General features: G+C 38.4%; 1 protein-coding gene across 1 annotated transcript; it reads right to left on the bottom strand.

The window, feature by feature from the left end:
* Window positions 1–2916: 2916 nt before the first annotated feature.
* On the bottom strand, window positions 2917–5676 carry LOC146304284 (zinc finger BED domain-containing protein 4-like). Its single transcript, XM_084714230.1, has 2 exons — window positions 4012–5676; window positions 2917–3741 (listed from the first exon to the last, which is right to left on the bottom strand). The coding sequence occupies exons 1-2, from the start codon at window positions 5502–5504 to the stop codon at window positions 3234–3236; spliced, it is 2001 nt and encodes a 666-aa protein (XP_084570356.1). The 5' UTR covers window positions 5505–5676; the 3' UTR covers window positions 2917–3233.
* Window positions 5677–24803: the final 19127 nt, after the last annotated feature.

The raw sequence follows: 24803 nt of genomic DNA, 5'->3' as shown, positions 1-24803 counted from the left end.
TTACAGACCCATATCTGTTTTAAATATGGAGGAAAATATAATCCTGGATTTGACAGATACAGACCAAACTGGTTTTGTAAAAAACAGGCAGACCCAGGACAATGTGAGGCGGGCTTCCACCTCATTGAGTATATGAGAAACAGTGGATAGAGAATCTATTGCCGAGAAAGCTTTTGATTCTGTTCGATGGGAATATTTATACTTGGTTCTTAGACGATTTGGTTTTAACAGCCAGGTAGTTGGATGCCTGAAATCTTTACCTTCATTGCTCTCCCACAGCCAGAATTAAAATAAATGGGAATTTATCTAAAACAGCGTCTCTTGAGAGGGGATGTTGTCAGGGATGCCCCCTCAGCCCTACACTTTTCGCCCTCTTTATTGAGCCACTAGCACAGGAAATCGGAGAAGATAATGACGTAACAGGCATATTGATTGGAGATACACAACACAAGACCTGTCTGTACGCAGATGACATTCTTGTGACGCTTACCAACCCTAATGAAAGCTTGCCTAAATTACTGTCTCTTCTTAAAGTATTTGGTTCATACTCCGGGTACAAATTGAACTTACAGAAAACCCAAACTTTTTACTATGAACCACAAGAAAAAGTTTACAGATTATGTCATTTTAAATGGAAGGGTGACATAATTAAATACCTGGGAGTACAAATACCTAGAGATCTAACTGCCATCTATGAACATAACTATACTCATATAACAGCGGATATTAAGGCCGATTTAAATCGCTGGTCATTATTACCAATGAACACGTATAATCGAATAGACGTTATAAAGATGAATATATTACCCAGGCTGCTCTACCTTTTTCAGTCATTGCCTGTTGATGTCCCTCCCAAGCAATTCAGTGAGTGGAACAGAATGATTTCAACCTTCATTTGGGGAAAGCAAAGACCCAGGATTCGATTTCAAACATTACAATTACCCAAGGACAGAGGAGGAAGGGCTTCAGCCTGCTTAGAAGATTATTACAAAGCAGCACAGTTACGTTTTCTGTGTGATCCTACATATGATGCGCAACGGAAAGACATAGAACAAACTCAAACAAACATACCTCTTCAATCTATATTTGGGGAAAAATCCCTTCAGAAGAAATATTTAGACAAATTATCTAAATGGACTGCAGTCCCCTTAAACATTTGGCATAAAGAATTTAAAGACCTGAACTTCGAGAGGAATAAACGAATATTACACTGGGTGGCGTATGACACAGAATTCACACCGGCTAAATTTGAAAACAGATTTAAACTCTGGACAAATGCAGGCATGACCTCATACTGTATGATATCCTCCAATAGAGGCTTAGATACCTTTCAACAACTTTCAAAAACATATAACGTAGTAAAGAAAAGCAATAACCAGAAAATGGTTGAGCATAGAACCTCCTAAAACCTTTGAGTGGATAGAAATAGTTAATGACATTTATACTATGGAACGATTGACCTTTTCCCTGAAAAAAATGGAAGTCCTATTTGAAACTGTAGTGATTTCTTTATACATGTTTGGTTGGAGAAACAATGTAATGTATTTTTCCTATGCACAAACAGAGCAGACTTTTAAGTTAAGAAAGAATGGGAGACATCTCACTTTGAAGGAAACACTGAGGACTAGCATTAAATGGAGCCAAGGATCATAAAAACTTTTTGGACCTCAAATAACACTCATGGACATAAAGGACTTTTTCGACAATGAATGTAAACCGGGTTCATTCAATCCTCATTCTGTATGTTTAGCATTTCTCTACACCTGTGATGACCCTGTCTGTTTTAAGTTCTGTTTTTGTTTAAAAGAAAATAATAAAAATAAAGTTTAAAAAAAAAAAAGTGTTGTTAAAAAGGAATTCACATTAAAGCATTAACGCGTTAACTTTGACGGCCCTATTAAATATACATTCATCGCATAGTTTGTGTTTTGCAGCTACACCCTACCTCAGAAATGTTGTGTTTTTTGTCTGACAATTAATTACAGGAATATTTTTTAGTCATAATTTGTCTGCAATCTCATTATGTGAAATAAAAAAAATAGTATCATTAAGCCAGTATCAGAAATTGTATCGAATCGTGAGTTGAATGTATTGTTACATCCCTAGTCACCATTAGGGATGTTCCTGGTGACTAATTTCCCTGTCGATTAAGGCAAAATTGAATTTAGACTAATCGACTGGTCTAACACTAAGAAAACACTCAGAAAGCTGCTAAAATGTAGTAGAATGTATTGATTTATGATGTTAAACACTGTCCGAAAAAAATACTGTGTTTATTAAGAGCCATTTGAAGACGTTAATCACAGTCTACAATCGCAAAATCGTACTTTAAATGCCGCTGAAATGCGCGTTATTTTGCGCTGTGCAATACAAGCCTCACACATTGCTGTACAAAACATGACAACAACTCACTAAACGCTTCACCTTTTCAGACCAGAGGGTCACAGTGTCTGCGTGTAAAGGACCCAGAGCTAATGTTAGCTGCCAGCCTGACACACAATGTGGCTAATGTTAGTAATGCTAGCAGCAGCAGTTTGGCTTGCAGATTTATGTCCGTGTAAGTTCTTAATGTGGGCACATTTCTCCAGTCGAGTGAATACATATCAGCTTATTCTGTCACAGTTTTACATTCATCTGTCCGACTTTGCAACTCTGGATGTTTATATCAGCAAACATCTCCAAACATCATCCAGACTTCTTCAGGTTTCTTCTTTTGTTTTTTTTTTCTCACTGCTAAGTAGACTTGCACCGATTACAATTTTCTGGGCCGATACCGATTTCCGATTTGCAGAGTGTTTGGATGGCCGATACCGATTTTGGCCGATACCGATTTGATTTTTTCTAAACCACTTTACAGCACACAAGATATTGCAAACTTTCCTTTATTGGAACATTTTAACCAAGATATGACCAGCTTTTCAATAATCATGTCAAACAAACTGTGACAGGTTAAGAATCATTTTCCTTCTTGTTCACAACTTAAGGTGCAGTATTAAAATAAAGTAAAAAATGCATAATAAATAAAAAAAATCTACAAAGTGCAGAACTATGAACTTTGAACTATGAAAACAGGTGCGTTTATTAGCAGTGTAGGCCTAGAATAAATAACTTAAAACTAAAATAAACAGGCCTATTTGGCATTAAGATATTTGACAGTCAACACACGGAATTAACTTGGAATGGTAAGAAACGTGAGTGCCCATATTGTTGTTATGGTCACACTCATGACTAGGCTATTTGTACATTAATGGCAGGTTTTTTTTGGCAAACAGAAGCATTTGTATTTTATCACCCGATAGCCTGCTCCTCCTGTCATCTGTCACACGTCCGGCCAAGCTAAATAAGCGCTCACTGTCAACGCTGGTGCATGGTGCAGAGAGGTAAGCTCGGGCAAGTGGCACCAGAGAAGGGAAACGTTCTTTGTTAATCCTCCAGTAGGCCAATGGATTCTCTCCTCTGCCAATGGGTGCCTCTGACAGGTAGCTCTGTATCTGCACAGACAAGGGGCTGGCCAGATGTTGTTCCATCTCAGTAGTCTCCCTCAGGATTTCGTCATGAAGTGAAAGCAGCAAACTGCATGGCCTTTTGGCTGCGGATGCTTCCCCTGGGTGAGGTCCAGAGGCCGTGGATGACTCAGTGGCAGGTTCCACGGCTGTGGATCTGGTCTCCTTCTGCAGTGCAGTCTGAAGGTCCTGTTGCACTTGATCTTTCAGCTCACTTGAGAAGTAACGATTCTTGTACCTTTGGCACAAAGCAATAAATAAACCATAAAGTAATCATATCAAAATGAATCAACTATAACGATTTTTGAGACATTAACAGGTTATGTAGGCCTAAAGGTGAAATCCATTCATTAATTTATCTAAAGCATACATGAATAAATTGGCTATATCTAAATAAATTTGCTGAATAAATAGGATAATTAAATAAGAAAATAAATAAATGAATGAATGAATGAATGAATGAATGAATGAATAAATAAAAAAATAAATAAATAAATAACCAACCAACCTCGGGTCAAGAACTGTGGCCAAGGTGTAAAGAGTCTCCTTCTCGATGTTTTGAAACCTTCTCTCTACTGCCTCCAACAAGGTGGTTTTTGTTGTGCCCACTCCATGGTCCGTATCTGCGCTTCTCTCCAAAAGTCGTTTAAGAACAGTGATTGACGGGATGACGTCTGCAGCTGTTGCGGCCGATGAGCTTATTTCCCTAGTAAGCTCCTCGAAGGGGGCGAGGAGAGTGAGAACATTCTGAATCAAATCCCACTGGTGCGCTGTCAGAGTGGCCGGTACGTCATGCTCCGCAGCGTATGCCCCAAGCGCAAGTCTCTGCTCAGTCAGCGATTCCAGCATATAGAAGGTACTGTTCCATCTTGTGTTGACATCTTGCTGCAGGCGTTTCCTTGGTTGACCTAGCTGTGCTTGGATATCATACAGTCGGGAGTAGGCCAGTGGTGAGTGTTTAAAGTGTCCGACAATTTTTCTCCCAGTTGCAACTGCGCCAGCGACGCTTCGTTGGGAAAACACACCATCGTTAAGTGCCAGCTGTAACGTGTGCGCCATGCAGGACAAGCTCGGCAGATCTGCATCTTTCATGGCTTTGATCATGTTTTTCCCGTTGTCTCTGATCACAACATGAACCCTCGCCTTATCAATTTCCCAATGCTGTAACATTCCCTCCAATGCTGTGGCCAGGTTTGCGGCAGTGTGAGACCCCGACATCTCTTGGCACTGAAGCATTACTTGATGTAATTCAAAATTCTCATCCACCCACTGTGCCGTAAGACTAAGCATGGACATAAGACTTACATTTGATGTCCAGAGGTCAGTTGTAAAACTGATCTGTGTGTTTCTACAGGCATGCAAGGTGCTGCGAATGTGGCGTGACACATCCTCAAACATTTCTTGCAGCGCAACATCTGAGAAATACCGGCGACTTGGGATATCATATCTTGGGGACAGACAGTGAATGAGATTTCGGAACCCCATGTTTTCAACTTCGTTGAATGGCTGGTCGTCCAAAGCAATGAATTCCATTATCTTTTTTGTAATTACTTTTGACCTTTCTTTGCTTAGAAAAGAAAACATGGGTTGCTGGCTTGTGGATGGCTCACTGTCACTACTTGTTTTAGCTGCGTGGCGTTTACCCTTGTCCTGGCTCTTGCTAGCCTCCTCAAACTTAGCAGACTCTGCAAGGTGGTGTTGTTTTAGGTGTCGGATGAGATTAGTCGTACCAAACGTTTTCGGTGTTGTTCCTCCACGCCCTATTTTAGCCTTGCAGGTGTTGCATACTGCAAACTTGTTATCCTCCTCACACACTTTAAAAAAATTCCATACGGCTGACATGGTGTAGGTCACTAAAGCCGTGAGTTGCACATGTGCGTGTTTGTGCGCTGCTGATGTTATTGACCTGGGCAGGCTGATGTAAGGGCTGACGTATCCCACGAGGCATTGTGGGGGTGTGGGGGTGCATGGACTGCTAAACACTTTGCAACGCGTTAGCATATAGCCGGAAAGAAGAAGCAATGCAAATGCTTAGTGTGTGTTTTTTTTTTTTTTTTGCTGCCGCGGCGCGGTGGGAAATTGACCGGCGCTTTAGACCGGCGAATTTTAGATTGACCGGCCAGTCGCAGGTCATAGCCAATCACGTGAAAACCGGCCCGGTTCCGAGCACTGCCGATTTATCGGTGCAAGTCTACTGCTAAGCATTACTACAGCAAACTGTTGCATGAAGTCAGCCTCTGTTTTGTTTACATCTGCCTACCATCACAAGAGATTGCGGTTCCTCTGGTATATAAACTTGATAAGACTGAGGCTAAGAGTGACCCGGAGCACTTTTGAAGAAAATGTAAAAGATTTCATTGCCAGTGATTTATTATGAATGTACAATTCAATTTTCCAAAAATGTTTTTGTATACTGCCGATTACAGGTCTTACAAAGAAAGAAAATTTGAATTAGCAAAGGTCAGACTTTAAATAGAATGGAATTGGCCATGGACACTGCAATCTATACAATTCTAATCATACAGTTGGTCTAATAATGTTGGTTGGTTAATGGTTTAATAATTTGTGTATCAATTACTTTGTGGCTGATCAGGTTAATTATCAGCTAATTATTGTCAGTTTCTAACTGCAGTATGCAATAAATGGTTGCCCTTTGTGTGTGTTTACCTGTCACTCACTACTGAAAGTACACAACACAATAAAAACCCGATATTTTTATAATAGTGAAATATAAAATGAGTTTTTACGTTGTCTGATTGACTGCATTTATTTAGTGGTTTGATTAATGGTTTAAGGTTACGGGCTGTTTCCCAGAGTTGGGACAACCTTAAGGGAGACCTTGAAATACAACTTACGATGCACGTAGCGCTACGAAGGCTCTGGGAAACGGGGCCCAGGTCTGACAAAGAAAGAACCAATACTTTTATAGTCATACTCCTATTACGCTATACCACATGGAAGCAGCTTACCTTAATAGTGATAACGCACTTGCCACTCTGTATTTTACACCCAGCAGCAAAGTCTTGTAACACCAGTATACACACTGAGTGTTAAAGTGAAAAACATGGTGACACAAAACACTGCATGCCAAAAACATAATATAGGACAAGCAATTGTATAATTCCTCTGGAATAAAAAAAAAAAAAACACATTCAAAAAACACAGAGAAATAACCACTGGCAAAGGACAATCCCATCGTTACTTTGTGATCATCTCATGAAATCTTTGAATTGATACAACAAAGTACGTAGTAATTTCTGGGGTAGTGGATCTTTTGTTTGCTCCGTTTTGTTATATGATTTTGTCTTTTATGTGATGCAGAACAGGAATTAGCTGTAAACCAGTTTTAAGTGAGTCAGAGCTGTTTAATTCTAACTGATTTTATTACATTATTTCTAATCTTTTCCTGCAAATAATAAATGAAATAAAAGTGAAAAATGTTTCTCATTTATCTCATTTACACATGAGACTCATAATAAGATATAAACATCACTGTAAAGTCTCCCTCTCTGTCTCTACTGTTACTATATTTAGTAAAACTATCAGGATTTTTTGGCAACTAACAGCACTCTACAAACATAGCATTAATTGAATCAAAATGTAAAGACTGACACATTGCATTGTCTTGTATTGCGTCGTATCGTATTGTATCGTATTGTATCAGAATTGAATCGTTTCGAACCGAATCGTTGGCCGCTTAAAGATTTATAAAATATATCGTATTGTTGAACATGTATTGAGATACGTATCGAATTGTCTCAGTCAGTGAGATTCACACCCCTAGGCCTGATGCTATCAGCTAGTGTTTGTGAATCGTACTCCTTACAGCAGTGGTTCCCAGGCTTCTTTGGCTCGTGATCAAATATCGGCAATATATGGTTAAAACATATATTATAATGCTCTCTCTTAACCCACCATATTTAATTGAGCGGCTGAGGTTGTGTTTTTAACATTATAAAGATTCATTTAATTTTAATTTAGCAATTATTTATTTAAGTATCTGTCAAACCCATTTTGAGGTCCTGACCCAAGGTTGGGAACCACTGCTGTAAGGAGTACATACCAAATTCTGAAACTGAAAAGAAAAGATCTGAAACTGAAACAGAAAGATCCGAAAGTGAAAAAAAGATTTGAAACTATAAAAAATAATATTCGAATCTGAAAAGATAAAATTTGTAACAGAAAGAAATAGGATCTCAAATATCAAAATAATTACCAGAGTGAATCATAATTATACTTAACCTGAAAATTTTTATTGAGGGGCAACACTCTTCTCTTCATAAGCTCATAAGCTCGATTCTCCTGGCTCTTATTTTGATAGAACTAATTTAACTTCCAGGTCAGATGTCTGCCTTTCAACGGTTTTCAAGTCAACAAGTAAGAAATAAGATAACACCAGTATAATTTACAATAATTATTTGGATTTCTCTCTTGTTTTTATTTCTGCCAGTAAAAATAGAAAATTAGCTCCCTTGACCAATTTTTCTTTGCTGGCTTAAAAGCACTAACTTGAGGGTATACTCCCTCTTGTGGCATAAATAGGCAACAATTTGGGGTTTCATCTGTACATTGTGTGAGTATACCTATGAATTACTGGTTAAAAATTACATATTTATTTTTCAAGGAGGAATCTGACTGTTCAGTTATCTCTGTGCAAGCAGCTACAGTCTGAGAGGCTACACTTGACATTTAGGCTAAAAACATGGTGTAAATGGCGTCTTTTTGGGTCAAATTTTAATGTCGCAACTTACGGACACTTGGATTACACCACATGAGCAGTATGAGACATTTTGTGGGGGTTTTTGTGTGTATTCTTTTAACATTTTAAAATTGGTCACTGTTCACTTCAATTGTACTGGATTTGGCTGCAACACTGTTTTCCACAGAAACCCCGGGAGTGTTTTGTGAACTGGAGATCTTCACTCAGTGAATTTTCATTTTTGGGGGAACTACTGCTTTAGGACATTACAACCTTCAAATATTAATGTTGTATTTGCCTTTAAACAATATCCAATGAATATTTATTATATTGATATATATTTTTTATTTTCATAAAGTTACTTTAACTTCTGTGTCAAGTCTTCCTGTCAGTCATATCAAAATGGAAAACAATACATGTATGTTTTAGCAAACAGGACATTGCAACCTTCAAACATTAATTCTGTGTTTGCCTTCAACTACAATGAAATTACATTAAATAAACAATATATCAATATATATAATATATATGGCTTGTGTCAGTTAGGCAATGAAGGAAAGCATCACTAAAGGCACAAATATTATAAGTTAAAGGCAAGATATTAGTTAAAAGCAAATACAGAAATAGTATTTGAAGGTTGTGTTGTCCCATTTACTCAGGGACTTATTGTTTTATGTTCAGATGTAACAGAGATAGCTAAACAGTCACTGGGCACTAGTTTCCTCTCTGAAAAATAAATGTGTAATTTTTAGCCAGCAATTCATAGGTATACTCACACATTGAACAGATGAAACCCTGAGTTATTGCCTGTTTTTGCCACAAGAGGGAGTATACCCTCAAGTTAGTGCTTTGAACCAGAAAACAAAAATGGGTAAAGAGAGCTAATTTTCTTTTTTTTTTGCCAGCAGACATAAAAACAAGAGTAAAAATCTAAATAATGATACTAAAAAAAGGGATCAGTTTTGGTGTAATTTTATTTCTTACTTGTTGACTTGAAAACAGCAGAAAGGCAGACAGTTGACCCGGAAGTTAAATAAGCTCTATCAAAATAAGAGCCAGGAGAATCAAACTCAGGCATAGCATATATGAAGACATGAGTGTTGCCCCTTCATACCATAGTAGGGAATATATCCTATAAATAATAAACCAAAATGTGAAATTGCTCATCTTTAAATCCAAAATAATTTTATAGATTACATCCTAACCAACCATCCTAAGCAATCTATGAACTTTGATAAATATAAAGGCAAAGGGCTGAGTTTCTTCAGTTTTCAGGACACATTATAAGAGACAAAATACTATTTTTTGAACTATGAAGGTAAACACAGAGTAAATGTTTGGAGATTACAAACACATGTATTAAAGATATTTACATCATATCGAAACAAAATACTCGCTTATGCTGGTTTATAATGGTTTATGCGTGTTGGACTAGTAGTAAGAATTTTCATATAAATTATTTCAGATTCATCGATTCTTTAACTAGAATGTAATCTTTCAAGTATTTTAGATGTAAAAATGACCTTTTTTTAATTTTGGTTTAAAATATAGAAAGGGCACACTTAAGGGTATATTTCATAAACGTGTCATAAACAGACAACAACTCTTTGTCTTCATATGTGCTTAATTTATGTGCTATGAGTTATATTTTCCTGGCTCAGACAAATAGACAGTATATAGAATGTTGCATATATATAAGTTCTTGCTGCTCACACAAATTAAACAGGATTTTGAGCGGTGCTCCCTACTAAATCTTTCTGTAGCTGCCAGAGTCAATGCAATTAAAATGAATGTTTTCCCGCACTTTTTATAGTTATTCCAATGTATTCCAATATTTCTTCCTCTTTCATTTTTACATAAAGTGGACAGTCTTATTCTCGGTTTTGTTTGGAATAAGAAGTCTCCAAGGTTACGTAGACAAGTTTTACAGAGGCCCAAAGCTCAGGGCGGAATGGTGTTACCAAACTTCCTGTACTATTATTGGGCAACAAACATATGAAATTTGAACTACTGGGTCAAATATGGGGATACTGAGGTCCCTCCGTCATGGTTGATTTTGGAGTCAAATTCTGTTCACCCGGTATCACTAAAAGCCTTCCTGTACTCACCCTTGTATTCTTCTATTTCTTGTTATACTGACTGTTATACTATGATAGTGTCCTCCAGTATTAAAATATGGATTCAATTTAGACATCATCTTGGCCTGCAAACACTTTATACTGGGGCTCCACTAGAAATATATATATATACATATACATATATATATATATATATTGTGGTGGATTTATTGGACCATGATGCTGTATTCGCTGTGTAAAGATTTATTTCATCACAACTTACAATTTACAATTTAATTTAGCAGACATTTTTATCTAAAGTCACGTACATCTGAGAGCTAATACAACACACAAGCAAGGATCTAGTCATGAGAGAACAACACGAATAAGTCCCATGAAGCAAAGGTCAAGTCTGACTGAGAGACTCTGACAATCGTTCCACCAGAATGGAAGAGTCTAGCAAGTGACCTTGAACTCTGTTGTGGTGGTCGAATCTGGTGTCTTTCATTTTAGATTATTAGAACATGATGTTGGTCTAAACCGTGGAAGAAAATACAATTGTATTTACCAGAAAATGTAAGTGGTTGTAAGTCACCATTTACGTTTCACTTTCAAAGAAACTGCCCATAAAAATTGTACAGATTTGATATTTGATTAGAACTTTAAAGCGGTGAAGAAATTTTCAGCAAATGCTGCTCTAGATGTGCTTTAATTTTACAGAAATGTCTACTTAAGGATTAACAGAAGTGTCCATTTCTTCTCTAAAAGATAAATCTGTAATTTTTACCCAGTAAATATATAAATAACCTGAGGCACAGCACATCTTAAGACAGAAGTTGTTGTCCCTTTATGCCACAAGAGGGAGTATATGTTTAATGAGCTCAAGGAATTACATACATCACACACCTTATGCTGTGGTGCTATAAAAGAAAGGCTGGGCAGAAATGTATAAAAACACTGCAAACTCTGGATTTTTTGCAGAATACCAACCATGTAAAGGAAAAAAAATAAGAATTCTTTATTCAAGGGTCAGACAGATACAGCTACCATTTCCTGCCACCTACAAAGTTTTATAGGAATGGATTTTTTTTTAATTCGTATAGATATTCTGGGGCAGTGGTTCTCAAACAGGGGTCTGTGGCACAAGTGGATTGGTGAAAAGTTTTTAGACTCATTAATTAAAAAAGAATATCTAAATAAATATCTAGCCTATAGTTTTATTCATAATTCCAACAAATAATATATGTTAAATCTTAGCAGTGCCTTTAGCTATAATGAAATGGGACAGAATAAGCAATGCCTGAAGTGACAATAAAGTCATTTCTGGTTTTGGTTTAACTTCTATTCCAATTGCTGATTTGAGGACATGGACCAAAAAAGCAAGTGGATTTTTCATTGTTATTATTTTTTGTTTGTTTCTTTGTTTGTTTGTTTGTTTGATATATCGATATATAATGATATATTGTATATTTGTTTATCCTAATTATCAAAGTTAAATACAGTTTGGGAGGAATGATACATAGACCCCTCTTCAAGATCAAGATCCAGTCGCTCACCTGGTAGAACACATGCCTTATTTGCAAAGGCGGACTCCTTGTGCAGAGTGTTTCATTCCAGCCCTTGGACATGTGCTGCATGTCATCTGTTCTCTCTCTGCCACCTGTCCTATGACATTCTTCAGTCTGCCCTGTTATTGAAGCCAAAAAAAATCAAGCTGTAATGTTATTCAATACATAAGACATGATTTTTAATGTCTGTAATGTGGAAACTAGCTTCTAACCCCTGAGTGGAAAATGAAGTGCTTTTTACCAGCTTATCTCACTGTTAGGAGATATATTTTAAATTATGTTCGGATTCCTCATTAGCTCAACTGTAATTACGCATGTTCCATATGCAAAAACTGCATCCTTACTGCAGCGGCCCTGGTTTGATTCCAGTCAGAGTAGGGAGGAGGCTTAAGTGTTTCTTAAGCAGAGGAGAACATGACAAAGAATTGATGAGAGACAGTGAGTTAGTAAAACACTATGGATTGGACTGTGCGGGGATAACATTTGTGGTCGATCTCATGAGAGATGTGCTCATGTAACAATAATAATGATCAACTTTTTTTTATGTACCACTTTTTTTAATGTTACCAAGTACTTTACAAGATAAAATAAAACTAGACAAGGCTGATAAATCTTCCATAACAACAATGCCAGAAATGAAAGTGATCATAACAGGGAGACTTTGGTCAACTTTCCATCAGCAGAGTGATAACACAATTACAGTACTTTCACAGTCTTACATGGTGATACAGTTGATTTCATTTCCACTGGATGCCCACATCTGCCAGGCTCACAAAATGGCATTCATGGACACAGGAAGTACAATTAGGCTTACAAAGTATTCAGTTCTTAAAGGATAACTTCAGTATTTTTCAACCTGGGTCCAATTTCCCCATGTGTATGTGTGTGCATGATTGATGGGGACAACTCATTTTGAAATTGGTCCAGTATTGAGGGATGCAGATGCAGCCAGCAGTCGCGAAACAAGTTGCAACAATATATATGGGGGCAAATGCCTCCTGTAAAACTTCATGCATTGAAAGTGCTTTTTTTTCACCACAGACCAGCTCAGATCACCAGTGTAAACTCTGTTAACTCTGTTAATAGCATGCAAAGCACATCTCTTAACCTTCACTTGCTCCAGGCTGTGTGTGACAAAATCTCATGGGATCTTAGTGTGTTGCCAGAAGAAAACAAAGGAACCATGACTGAGAGCCGGTCAGAGTGGAGTTGGTTGTCCCTGAGTGCAGTTGAGAGTTTCACTATATCGATTACAAAAGAAAAAAAAAAAAAAAAAAAAAGATGCTGAAGTTGTGGCTAATTGTGCTACAAATTGATGCTAACATTCCTGTCCAGACACTGCATCTTGCAGACCATCGGGTCTGCAGTGTACACTTTTCCCAAGATCACTACTGCCAGCCCAAGAAGAGAATACATCCGATTTTAACTCATATGCTACAAGTCTTTAAAGTGGCAGAAAAATTCCTCAAAGTTAAAAGTGTTTGGTGTAAATCATCCCCACTATGGAATAATGGTCACCTTTTATCTAGGGGGAAACCTTTTACTAACAAAGCCTGGGAAGATAAAGGTATTACAACAAGATATTAATGGGGCAAGCACAATCCTTAAATTCCATACAATATTGACAAACATTCTCTTTTAGGGTCAGTTTGTAAAGCCTATAAAGTTCAGTGGGAATCAGCCTTACAAGAACATCCTATTGTAAGTTGGATACAGTGTGCTCCAGATGAATAGTGGCTTATATATATGACAAATTAATCTTACTTGGCTTGGGGGAGAGACATAGCTGAGGTGGAACAAAAACTGAAATGGGTTGTAATTTGGAATAACGTTCCTGATGCCTCCTAAAACCCAAACCATCAGTATATATACATTTGAAATTTTGTCGTAGAGCATACCTTAAAGGGGACCTATTATATACTCCACCCCCCCGGCCCTGCTCCATGTACGCCTCCCGCCGAGCCCACTCCACTGTGATTTGTCGCACTCCCGAGGACTTCCGAAGGGCTGGCGAGCGCTGCCGAGCCCGGCTACCGGCTAATCCAGCTTCATACTGGCCCATGTTGACAAAACAGTCCCCTGTGACATACTGTAGACAGAGAAAAAACACGGAGGTATTTTTCTTTTGCTGGCCGGGAAAAAACAACTCTATTCACTTCTGCCTGGTGCTTGCCTCTTTAGGAAAGCTAAACAAAGGTAATTTTCCCTCACACCCGAACAAACATTTTCTAGGAGCCATTGCTCAACGTGCTAACACTGTGAAATCGTTGTAGACAGCAGAGCAGCGCACAGCGATGTAACTTCCGAAGCAGAGCGGGGGAGCGGGCAGGCCTAGAGCATATGCCGGGGTATGACCATATAAGTAAGTCTGGCATGCATTAACATCAATGTTACTAGATCGTTAAAAAAGACAGTAAAACACAGCGTGCAGAGCCATCCAAAACAGCTTGCAGGGCTCACTTCCAAATGCATGAACCTCATTATCTGACGCTTTGGAATCGTTTAACATGAGTATCCGACATTGTGACAACATTTATAGGTCAAAAAAGAGGAAAAGCATAATAGTTCCCCTTTAAACCGAGAATTAGGCATCAAATAGGACTAGCCCCTGACCCATACTGTTCTTTCTGTTCCCACAGAACTGTTGGCTCCTTTATTCATGTTGTATGAAAATGTGCAGGGATTCTAGATTTCTGGGCAAAAGTTGTTAATACACTGGCAGGACTAATTGGGGTGGTATTACCAATGCTGTACATCCTGCTGTACATCTTCTAAATGACGATTCCTGTCTCTCCCTCACGGCTAAAGCACGCAAAATCTGGCTGGCGGGCCTAACTGCAGCCAAGAAGATTGTAGTCCAGTGCTGGAAACTTCCTCACAATATCTCAAATATTAATTGGCTCTGGAGCTTTTTGGACATTCCTTACCTGAACTACCATCAGCAAGGATTATTGATGCAGGACCAAACACAATTTTAATGTGGATGGATCTGATATCTGACTTGAAAGACTTTCTGTCTAAATAGGACTGCTCTGATCTATCCTGTTGGTTGCTAGAGGGGAGCTGGGGTAGGGGGCAAGAAGGGATAGGGAAAGAGGTTGAGGGCTGGGGGTACATAAACCTAAAATGTAAAATGGCAATTTGCTGGACTGGCTTTTAGCCTATTTGTTATTGTTCCAATAAAAAATGAATGATAAAAAAACCTTAAGTATCCAAAAGTACACATTACAAAGTTCATTTCTATATACACTGCTTATTGTTTGAACCTTGAAACTCTCTGAAACCACCACAATGGTGCTCTGACTTACTTGTAGAACCATGATGAAACACTATAAAAACTTCAGCATAGAAATGCAATCAAAAACAAAAAGGACAGCTACTGTCATTTTTTCTGATGTAACTGTTAAAATCACAGCATAAAATCAGATTGAAGCCAAGGAAGTTCTCCAAGTCTGTTATATAACTGAGATTTCTTTCTGGCTTCAGGGGCAGTATAATTGTGTGGTATTTTTCACCCAAATAAAAACAATCCAACATTAAAAGCCTACCTGAAATTATTTCTCTTTTTCTAATTCTAACAACATCTTGAGATTTAATTTTGTCTTTCTCCTGCCGTCATTATTACTGAGTTTTGTTGGAATGAAAGAGGGAGTGCTTGCTTGGGCTTGTTACAGAGTGCCTGGATGACGCATTTCTGCTTTTGCATCAATCCCAGTTAAGAGTGGGTACTGTACTTGGTTTCCTTCTGTGAGGAACACAGCATGGGGCCAGTTGCATTTTAGAAAAGAAGAAACAACAACAGCTGACTTCAAAGTAATGACAACCTTTCTAGAAATGTGGTACAATCGTACAAGAGTACGATATTTGTTTCCAGAAAAACAAATACTCAAATAAAGTACAGTACTCAAGTAAATGTACTTTCTTACTGTCCGCCCCTGCATATATGGAGTGGATGATTTTGTACTGTAAATACTTACAGTGTGCAAGATTTATGCAGGCTCTGCTAGTGTCTCTAAAGACTGGAACGGTTTGTAGACTGCAAAGCAGTGCAGTCAAGAGTACAATTATTGAAAAGTCATTCATCGGTAGATGTGTTCTGAACATGTGCCTCCTTGAACCTGCTGTAAGTGCCAGTGGGTAATGGGTACTTGCTTCTGATAGCAGTGATGATCCAGCTTGGCAGCACTCTTCTGTTACCATAAACAAGACATTCTCCTCTGACAGCCCACTCCAGCACCACATGATAGGCTGCAAGTCTGTACTGGCTGGACGAAAGGAAAGGGTTAAGATGATTTAGAAATGTCTGAGGGCAAACTAATGCATGCAACAGAAAAGGCGCATCTGTCAAATAATTCTAGGTACAGATATTACATGCATGAAGACATATTATTTATACTTACTCAATGGATAGTTGACCATTTGGTCGATGTGGTTTTGGTTGCCTCCAATTTATTTTGGGCACATGAAAGAAGGTATCCAGCACTGCCCTGCTGGTCAGAGGGCGGAAATCCTGTAAGGTGGTGTGGTGGAAAATCTGAAAATTAAGACAGACACCAATGACCAAGATTGTCTTTCTGGTGTTTTAATCAAGCTTTGCAAAGGATCAGTACACAGTCACACTCAAAGTGAAAAAGGAACTGATAATGAGTCAAGAATGTAAATCTGTTTTACAGGGTTAGGAGATGAAGGAGGTTGGGTCAGGATGGACCTGAAGTGCTTATCGGGAGAGTCGGGATGTGATTGTGTTATCAGAAGTTGTTCTTCCAAAGAGAGAACTGTGTGTTCAAGGACGAGTAACCAGTTAGTGCCTGACAGAACATCAGAAATAACTAAGAGGAACAACAGTGACCAGTTTGGTGAATAATTTTCCCACCACAGTGGTTACACAGCGTTGACTAATTTCTCTATCATCCCTGGACACATCAAGACCATAAATACTGGGCAACAGGTCCCACTTGTTACAACACAGACATTCTTCCTCTGTGGGCATAGAGTACAGCATTCACAGGAGCACAACCAGTCTTCACAGATTCACAGACATGCAACAGCTGCTTCATCCTCGTCTGCCCGTTGCCCCTCTCTCTCTATCCTCATCCGCTCTTTCTTTGTAGGAACTCAAACTCCTCATCCGTATACTCGGGCTCAAGTAAGTACTGGCAGCCACTGAAATCAAAGGTATAATAATATAATAATATAATAATATTTAGCCATGACACTTCAATCGGCCTAGTAAACTCTCACCTGTACTATGGGACAACCAACTGACTTTTACAAGTCATGGCTCCTCTGTTTTTTTCCAGTAACAAGCAAAGATCCCGTGAGATTTTGTTACACACAGACCGGAGCAAGTGAAGGGTAAGACAGACGCTTCGCATGCTGTTGACAGAGATAAAACTGGCGATCTGAGCAGGTCTGTGGTGAAAAAAAGCACTTTCAATGCAACTTTGCATTTGTCCAATGTATACTGTTGTACTTATTTTGCAGCTGCCAGCTGTATCTGCCTCCCTCAATACTGGAATACTGGAAAAGTTGTCCTTTAATACTCACTTGTAATTACACCATATCTAGATGGAGACAACATTCTATGAAATTTACTGACCATTCTATGGCCATTATCACTAAAGGCTAAAACACACCGGGCCACGCTGCATCACTCTCGTCCAAGACACTGTGCTTGGAATATATCTCGACCTCAGCATCTCTGACCCCCCATCTTTGCCCTCAAGCTAGCGTGTGTTGTCAGACTGAGCTCCTGTCTGTGCAGGAGAGCAGAGACAGTGGTCTGAAGAAGTGTGTGTGTTAAAGTGATAGTTCACCCAAAAATGAAATTTCACTCATGCCATTTACACCATCTTTTTAGCCTAAATGTCATCTGTAGCCTCTCAGCCCGGAACTGTGCACACACCTGAAGCAGGTACACAAGCTCTTGCCCAAGTGGTGTAGCTGCAGCAAAGAAATGATGTTCCTCTTCTATATCAGTCCTTGGACATTTTCTTCTTGGTTGAGAGTTTGCAAAGTCAACTGTACGCATAACAAGTAACTATTTCTGAGAAGATCTCGCTCTGTCTGAGTTGCTTCCAGGTAGCATGTAAACACAGGTATGAAAGTATCGCAAGACCTTGTATATCTCATGTTGCGCCGCTTGGGCAAGAGCTTGTGTACCCACTTTAGGCATGTGCAAGCAACTCCGGTCTGAGAGGTTACAGTTGACATTTAGTCTAAAAATATGGCGTCTTTTTGGGTCAAATTTTAAGGTTGCAGCTTACGGACACTTGGGTTACACCACACAAAGAGTATGGAGACATTTTGTGGGGTTTTTTGTGTTCTTTTTCTACATTTTAAAACTGGTCACCATTCACTACAACTGCACTAAGTTTGGCCGCAAAACTGTTTTCCACTGAAGCTCCAGGAGTGTTTTGTGAACTGGAGATCTTCACCCATCCTCACATCAGCACAGGGATGAGTAGATATCAGGAGAAATTTAATTTGTGGGTAAACTATCACCTTAGGCTCTCAATACTTTCTAACCTCTAAATGAATGACTGTGGATTCAAGTTTAGTTTCTCACCTGTGATGCTGTTTATACTTTTAGGTCACTGCTTTATTTTACCATTTCTTTATATTCGCTTAAGAAGTAATGGCAATGCTTCAATTTGTGTTCAACATTGTAGAGAAAGGCTATGTAGCAGTAGGTTTGGGCCAAAAATACACGCATATGTGTAAAGCCATTGATGGAATTGTACTTTTGGAATTGGTTCTTAAGTGGGTTAACAGGGTGTCAAGGCCCATCCCTTATCTTGGGGCTCTCGAGTTGCTTACCTGGTAGTGCACATGCCCCATATGCAACACTAAAGTCCTTACTGCATAGCCCCTGGTGCATAGCCCCCTCTTCTGTGCTTTGTTCTTGCTACATGCCACAGCTTGTCCTGTTATTGAAAAAAAAGAAAATTATCATATTACATATGTGAGAGTGCTGTTTGTGGACTACAGTTCAGGGTGTAACACCATAGGGCCCTTCAGGCTCATCAGCAAGTTAAAGAATCTGGGCCTGAACAGGTGATGGGTAACTCCCCCACCCACTATGTGGTGTGTGTGCGTGAGTGTGTGTACATGTGTGCATCTTTGTAGGGGTAAAACTATATGAGTTAGTGGTCCTCATTGCATGTTTGCATTCACTCTGCTTCATGTGGATGTGAACCACAGAAATACAATGTGAGCTTAATGCTGATGTAGGTAAGTTCAAAGCCACTCGATAACATCAATCACACGTGCACTCCGTGTAATGCATACATGTGTATCAAGGACCCAGGTGCAGAGAAAACAAAAACCAAGTCGGGAAAAGTTTGAGTCTGTGACTTCAGACGCATTTAATTTGCACATGGGAATCAATAGTGGAATTGGAAATCTCAATTCTTAATGATTCTGGAGTAATCGTAATTTTTGAACTGGTTCTAAAGTAAAACCGGGTCTTGATGCCCATCCCTAATAGCTACTGCTATATTTTGTAAGCTACTTTTACAGTATGGCTTACAATTTATTCAAAAGATATTATCTTAACCCTTGTGCATTCCTTAATAAGTACAGCACATATTAGGGATGCACCGATCGACCAGAACCAGCCAGAGACTTTGTGTGTGTGTAAACTCATGGACTCTCAGACTTTGTGTTTTTCTGTTTTTCTTGCACCTGTGTCCTTCATGCAGCTGTCTGTTTACATGAATGAGATGAATGAGTGAATGTTTGACTGTGGATTATTGAGGGACTTTGAACTTTACTACAAGTAAAGCTCAAAGCTCACATTTAATTTCTCTAAGTCCACATTCACATCAAGTATAGTTTACAGCAGACATACAAAAACAACTTTGAAGACTGCAGGATGAGAGCCAAAAAAAAACCCAAACATGCTTTTATGCTCCAATGACAATGGGATCAAAAATCGCAGTTTTGCCACTAGTCAAGGGGACAAAAATATCTTCTGGATGTAAATTGGGGAGCATTTTCATTACACAGTTTATTTTAGAGATATCATAGCATATGAAGTTTAAGTGTCTAAATTAACACAAAAATACACAACATGACCAAAGTGTATGCAATATGCATTAACACAGCCAAAATGATGGAAAAATTAAAATCCAAAAGGACAAAAATGTCCATGGGTGTTATTGAGGGTTAAATAGTGTTCATAATTACACCATGTCTTAATAGGGGCTAGGGCTGAACAAATTTTAAGAAATATCTAGTTGCAATTATTTTGATTGATTTTGCTATTGCAATAGGATTTGTAATATTGGAGGAAAGGATATTTTTTACATTATTCTCAGTTGAAAAACACATTAAAATGATTATGGTGTGTTATTTTCAGGGATCTGCACTAAACTAGAGAATGATGTGTTGGCCAGTACACCTCTGCAGCACCACAATATTTATTTAAAATGGTATTTTGACCTTAATTTTGCCTTTAAAAAATGTTGTGCATCCTGTGATTTGAAAATTGCAGCAGAACATATTGAAATTGTGACAAAATTTTGATTAATTGTTCAGCCCTAATAGAGACTAAATTCTATCTGTCCTATTTTTTGGATCAACCAATCACACCTTTTAAAAGAATAAGTCATACCCAGCAACAGCGTCAACCACACCTCCTCACCAAGATAAAAATTTCTGTCCCTCCTCCTTTTTTTTTCATTTTTTAGAATGTTTGTGAGTACCGCTCCAGATATTCAGAGGAGAGATACATGGCTTTCACTGAGATGTTGCAAAGGTCAGACTTTAAATAGAGTGGAATTGGCCATGGACACTGCAATCGACACAATTCTAATCATACAGTTGGTCTAATCATGTTGGTTGGTTAATGGTTTAATAATTTGTGTATCAATTACTTTGTGGCTGATCAGGTTAATTATCAGCTAATTATTGTCAGTTTCTAACTGCAGTATGCAATAAATGGTTGCCCTTTGTGTGTGTTTACCTGTCACTTTTATACTAGTGAAACATAAAATTAGCTTTTAAATTGTCTGATTGACTGCATTTATTCATTGGTTTGATTAATGGTTTACAGTCTAATAATGGGTGTTTGTGTTGGTTATTTACAGTAGCTCATCTAGCTAATTATCAGCTAAAACTGTTTCATCTATATACAGTGTAATTACCACCTACTGTTTGTGCACTTTTGTGCCCTACAATGTGGCCAGAAAGCCCCAATAAATTTGAATTCATCATAGTCCAAAGTGACTTCTCCTAAAAATGACCTCATTCTAGGCCTGAGTATATGTTGCCAATAGCCTGTTCTGACAAAGAAAGAACCAATATTTTTATACTCATACTTAAGCTACATCACATGGAAGCAGCTTACCTTAATGGTGATAACACACTTGCCACTCTGTATTTTACACGCAGCAGCAAATTCCTGGAACATAAGTATGCACAGTGAGTGTTATAGTCAAAAACATGGTGACACAAAACATTGTGTGGCAAAAACATAATATAGGGTGAGTAATTCCTCTGGAATTAAACAAAAAAAAAAAACATTCAAAAACCACAGAGAAATAACTTGATGCTTTAGTCCCACTGACACATTTGGCACGAATGTAACGAGTTCTGGCAAAGGACAAACCCATCCTTACTTTGTGATCACGTCATGAAATTTTTTGAATTAATACAGAAAAGTAAAGTATAGTATAGTAATTTGAATGTCTTTTTTGTTGGTTTTGTTTTGTCATGTGAGCTTGTCTTTTATGTGATACAGAACAGGAATTAACTGTAAAGCAGAGTTAAGTGAGTCAGGGCTGTTTAATTTGAACTGATTTTATTACTTCATTTTCAATTTGTTCCTGCACAATAATAAATGAAATAAAAGTGAACAATGTTATGTTATTGTTTTTTATGCCTTCACAAAGGAATAAAAATATTTGTGCAGCATTGCGCATAATTTATATAAGATGAGATAAGTACTTTAACTTTTAACTTTTTTAAGCCAATCATGCAATTAACTAATCAGAAATTAAAAGCAGGTGCGGCACCAGCGCAAGCAGTGGTAGCATGACGAGGAAGAGAAGGAAACAAGGATGTTCTGATACCAGCCCGAGTCTCTTGCAAAACGCATTTTCATCCAGGGAGTCATTAAATCAACATTATTACTCCCTTACTCGAATTGAGAATTGTAACACCGGTACCTCCGTCCCCTCACTTTCTTCACTTCGGATCCACATACACTAATATCAGGCATGCCCTTGTCCATAATTTCTGGGTGTTCACTGGGTATCACGGACACTTACCCTCCCTGCGCCTCAACTTTGAGACTTTGACTTTGAGATTCACTGACAAACAGGGTGAAATAATGTGTGAAAAGAGGAACGTAGCGTTGATCCTCAGCACAACTTATAATGAGAACTACTAAGCAGGGTTAGTGTTATGGTTAAATTAGCTAACGTTAGCTACCATCCAGCCTAAAATGCCACAGTTGCCCTTGAACTGTCAAAATAATTTCTCTTCAAATAGCAAACTGTTACTAGCTGACATGACTCTACATTAATGTTAGCTAGCTAACAATATACCAATCACCAGCACAAAGACTTATTTATCATTTAACTAATTTTAAACTTACTTCACTTTATTGTGCGGAGTTTTCCACCTCGAGTTTCTGGTCGGTCGGTCAGTCCCCTGATTTAATTACTGCCTGTTGTCGTCAACCCGGTATGCTACATTCAGAGGGCCCCGGAAATGGGAACGCTACAATTTATGAATATAACACAAGGCAGCTAGAAGATCAAACAACAAATACTGTCAGTCTAAAGACCCTGCTCAGTATTTTAAAATACGCAAATTTACTTAAATAAAAAGAGAAAACAGTATCTCTATGAAAAAAAAAGAAAAGAAGTAAAGAAGTTTAATATTAAGGATTTTCAGATTCAAAAGTAGGACTTCATAGTTCCTACTTGGGTTTCTTGTCCCAAGAAGAAATTTGTCTTCCCCTGCCTTTTCTGTCTCTTTGTCATGACAAAAATTGCATTTTAATTATTTTCGGCGCGATCTCATAAGAAAATTACCAAAAAGCTATCAATGTCAATTTTTTTTATCATTCATCAAAACAGGGTTTGGCAACAAAATGAGACTTCATCCATGCTACATCCACATACAACAAATATAAACAGATATGATCTGATGAGTATTTTCTCAAATGTCTGACATTTCATATGATATGATTATTCATTCATTTTCTGTAACCGCTTATTCTGGATCGGGTCGCGGGGGCTGGAGCCTATCCCAGCTGACATTGGGTGAGAGGTGGGGTACACCATAGACAACATAGAGACAGACACACTCACACCTACAGAAAATTTAGACTCACCAATTAACCTAGCATGCATGTCTTTGGACTGCGGGAGGAAGCCGAAGAACAAGGAGAGAACCCACGCAGACACGGGGAGAACATGCAAACTCCACACAGAAAGGCCCAAATCATTTCAGCATTTAGTGTGAAGGCCTGTCCTTAAATTCTGTCATGATATAACACTTTACAAATACCAATCTGAAGCAGAGGGCCATCAGAAAGTACTTTCAGTGTTATTTCTGAATGGTATCATTGTGGGACAAGTCCTTAAAAATACCTACTGTGAATGGCAACAGGTGTCTTGTCCAATAAAGGCTAAATGCCCCCCCCACCCCCCCACCCCAAAAAAAAGTCAAACTAGAATGTTGTGGGTAAAGTGTCTGTTCATGGAACATCCAGTGCTGAAGGTGCAGAATGGTGTGACCAGATCTCTGTGCCATCATTCACTGCCCAGCTCTGTCTGGTCTCACAATGGACTCTGCTTGACAGGAAGTTGAAGTGATTGGGGATATGCCTGATCTTTTGGTAGACTGTATGCGTCTTGACCAAACTGCACATGCCCATTGCTGTCTCCAGTTAGATGGATGATGTCTACTGTTGGCTCTGAAATCAAAGACAGGTGAATTGGCAGTTGCAGGAACTATTAAATATAAAGCCAATATCTCAAAAAAAGTGAGAACTTTTAATTGAATATTAACAGAGATATTTATGCTGAATGAGTGCAATGACTGCAAGCAGGGGGAAACTTCTGACGAAGCTCTGTCACAAGTGATCTCTTTAGATGTTGTTATGTTATTGAATTATTGATTTTTTGACCACTTTAGGGGAAAGGAAAACAGGCTTTACAGCTTTAACAGAACATTGGCCTATCACCACTTTAAAATTGTAAGTGAAGCTGTAAGTGGTGAACATGAACAAACAGTTGCCCATTTACAGAGAAACTTAGGCATTCATTTGAATTCAGATTTGTGACCACCTGACAAAGATCAATATTCACTTTATTTCTGTTCAGGTCTGCACCAGATTTTCTGCTGTTTGGTGCTGGGTAGGTACTGTACAGTGAATTTATCAGCCTTTTCACTGAAGACTGAACAGCTGCCTGCTGTTGCTGGAACCTCGGTTGATGATGTTGAGAGTGAGATCTGAATTTGCCATCTAGAAAATCAGAACAAATGGTTAAAAGAAGGTTAAAACGTGTTGGTGATGATTCTTTGTGATAATTGACTAATATGGATGAATGCACTTTTAACAAACAAGAAATTGTTGTGTAAGCAGCATTTTTTTAAAGAGTGATAAAAAATGCTGGGCACACAAGCTGCATAAAGTAGACTGTCTTCATAGAGGATTTTGGACACTACTTGAATAATGCTGCAACTACCTTGCTCACCAAAATGACCCTGTGTGTAAATAAGACAGCTCTGGAAATTTGGATTTGTTTGGAGAAGATATTTTTTCATTTTTCTACTTACTTGGAAATAGCCTATTTCCCCCAGCTTCCCAGGTAGGGATATATTTGACACATTTTACTGAAATTGCCCTCATCTCCGAGTCTTTTAGAAATCAATTTTCAGACACTTGAATCTTCTTTATTAAAACTTCTTCCAACAGCACAGCACAGCAGACAGAGCTGTGTTGGTAGACAGAAAT

Source organism: Lutjanus erythropterus, unplaced genomic scaffold (assembly GCF_056507025.1).
Source record: "Lutjanus erythropterus isolate fLutEry1 unplaced genomic scaffold, fLutEry1.hap2 Scaffold_160, whole genome shotgun sequence".
Lineage (NCBI taxonomy): Eukaryota > Metazoa > Chordata > Actinopteri > Lutjaniformes > Lutjanidae > Lutjanus > Lutjanus erythropterus.
Note: the sequence above shows the minus strand (reverse complement) of the source record. Positions and strands in the feature narration are given on the sequence as shown.